Consider the following 2137-nt stretch of genomic DNA (forward strand, 5'->3'; position numbering starts at 1 on the left):
GGCCACCTGGGGACACCAAAAGGCCCTTCGGGCTCTGGTCCTATTCTTCTTCCTCCCCCTTCCACACACAGCCCGTCCTCTACACGGGGGGGGGGGGGGGGGGGCAGACGCGCACACAACCACCGCTTACACGCCAGCGACACACAGGCACCCTCTCTCCCACAGACGTGACCCACGGTCCCAACACGTTTTTTGTCCACACCAATTCCCATTGTCTTGCACACTCAAGTCACACACTTGGCTTGCATCCCAGACACATACGTGTGTGCCCCCCATGTATGCGTCACACAACTACAGACTCCAAAGCATTACACACACGCAGACGCGCGTGCACAGGTCCCCTCACACTGGCTGCCACCCAGCCGCGGCCGGGCCTTCAGGCTCTCGCACACGACTGAGGCGCAAACATCCCGCGCTTCCACAGCGCGCGCGCACGGCGTGGGCGCAGACGCACGGTGGGGTCGCGAGTTCAGAGTTACCGCCTGGAATTCCAAACAGGCTCCATACCCGGAGGGCAAAGGGAGGGAAAAGAGAGGCGACGGGAAAAGCAGGCCGCTCCAGAAGGGTAGGTGGCGGTTTTAACAAGCAAGAGCGCTTACCTATGAGGCTGGTCTTGGGTGACGCTGACCAGGAGGTCTCCAAACTCGCCCACCAGAATCCTAACAGTTTATACAGGGGCCTTCACAGGTTCGGTCAGGTATACCATCCAGACGGTCTTATGACAACTTAGTCCCTCAAGGCTGCCTCCCTGGAACAGCTCCCACTGCAGGAATGGTGGGCAGAGTGCACATTCCTGGGACAGGAAAGGGGTGAGGAGCCTCGGACTGCCCCCGCCCCGGGGCCAGCTCTCGGGTCAACCGGAGGTCATGTCCCCTCCGTGACCTCCCCCAATAGACACTTCCGCTCTATACGTGCAATATCCATGCGCGTTGCGCGTTGCGCGCATGCACGTATTCGCACCCTCGACCTGCGCTCCCATGCATACAGATTTGCACACTCATTTTGCATACCCACCCTTATTTCTGTTTCTCAACCTGGACAGCAGCATTTTCATGGTAGGGTTCATGTTATCTGCTACGAGAAAAATATATAGCCTAGACTAGGGCTTCTCAACCTCGGCACTCTGGACGTAAATCTCTTTGGGGTGACGGAGCCATGCTGTGTGTATCGTAGTAGGCTGAGCCTCACCCGTGCCCGTGACCCAGTACGTGCCAGTAGCACCTCCCCAGTAATGGTCACCCCAAATGCCTACAGACATTGCCAGAGGTCCCCCGGGGTCAAAATCACCCCCGTTGAAAACAACTTGCATAGATACACACCCAAGACCTCTAATCGCGAAAGTGATTGCGACAGGCTTCAGATCATCATTTCCGGAGCCCTTGGGTGACTCCATCATGCTCCCAAAAGGAGAAGACAGAGAAACATCATTCTGTGCTCAAGGGCAGATTTTTACAAGGCCTCCATTGATTCAGGAAAGGGTGGTTTCCCCCCAGTTGACTCTGCCTGCTTACACTCAATGGCACTTCTGCCTTCTCTCCCACAGGGCTTCCAGGGTGACCCTTTCCGCCATCTGTCAACCTACCTGTGTTTGTCTCTGGTGGTAGCACAGTTCGTGCTGTCCTGCCTGGCTGATCGACCCCCCTTGTTCCCTAAAGACCCCCAGCAGTCTGTAAGTTGCCATGACTCCAACCCAGTGCCTCCCTGGTCCCTGTTCCACTTCTGGTCTCAGTTTCCCCTTTTGTCTGTAGGAAGCTGTAGGCCTTTAATTTTGTTAATTCACTCCATCATTCAGCAATATGTAGACTGCCGTGTCCAGACACTGCCATGTAGACTTTTTCTGTCCAGAGCAAATTAGAAAATAGTTTAGGTTTTGTGGGCCATATGATCTCTGTGGCTACTCAGCTCTGCAGCTATGGCACAAATGCAGCCCCAGACAGCATGTCAACAAAGAAACATGGATGTGTTCCAATAAAACTTTATTTGCAGAGACAGGCAGTGGGCTGAATTTGGCCCCTGGGGCCCTAGTTTGCCAGTCCCTGCCATGTGCCCCAGCCAGGTCCTGAGAATCCATGGTGAACAGGTGCAGTTCCTGTCATCTTGCAGCTAACAGCTCACTTCCCCAGGGGAACCAGAGATT

At 55.2% G+C, this 2137-nt stretch overlaps 1 protein-coding gene across 1 annotated transcript in view; it reads left to right on the plus strand.

Moving 5' to 3' along the window:
* Positions 1–2137, plus strand: part of ABCC6 (ATP binding cassette subfamily C member 6) — a 54324-nt gene that overhangs the window by 3819 nt on the left and 48368 nt on the right. The window contains exons 3-4 of the mRNA XM_019666076.1: positions 988–1055; positions 1544–1728. Of these exons, the coding sequence (XP_019521621.1) occupies positions 988–1055; positions 1544–1728 (253 nt within the window). The remainder of the gene's footprint in view (positions 1–987; positions 1056–1543; positions 1729–2137) is intronic.

Source organism: Hipposideros armiger, unplaced genomic scaffold (genome assembly GCF_001890085.2).
Source record: "Hipposideros armiger isolate ML-2016 unplaced genomic scaffold, ASM189008v1 scaffold_460, whole genome shotgun sequence".
In the NCBI taxonomy this organism is placed as follows: domain Eukaryota; kingdom Metazoa; phylum Chordata; class Mammalia; order Chiroptera; family Hipposideridae; genus Hipposideros; species Hipposideros armiger.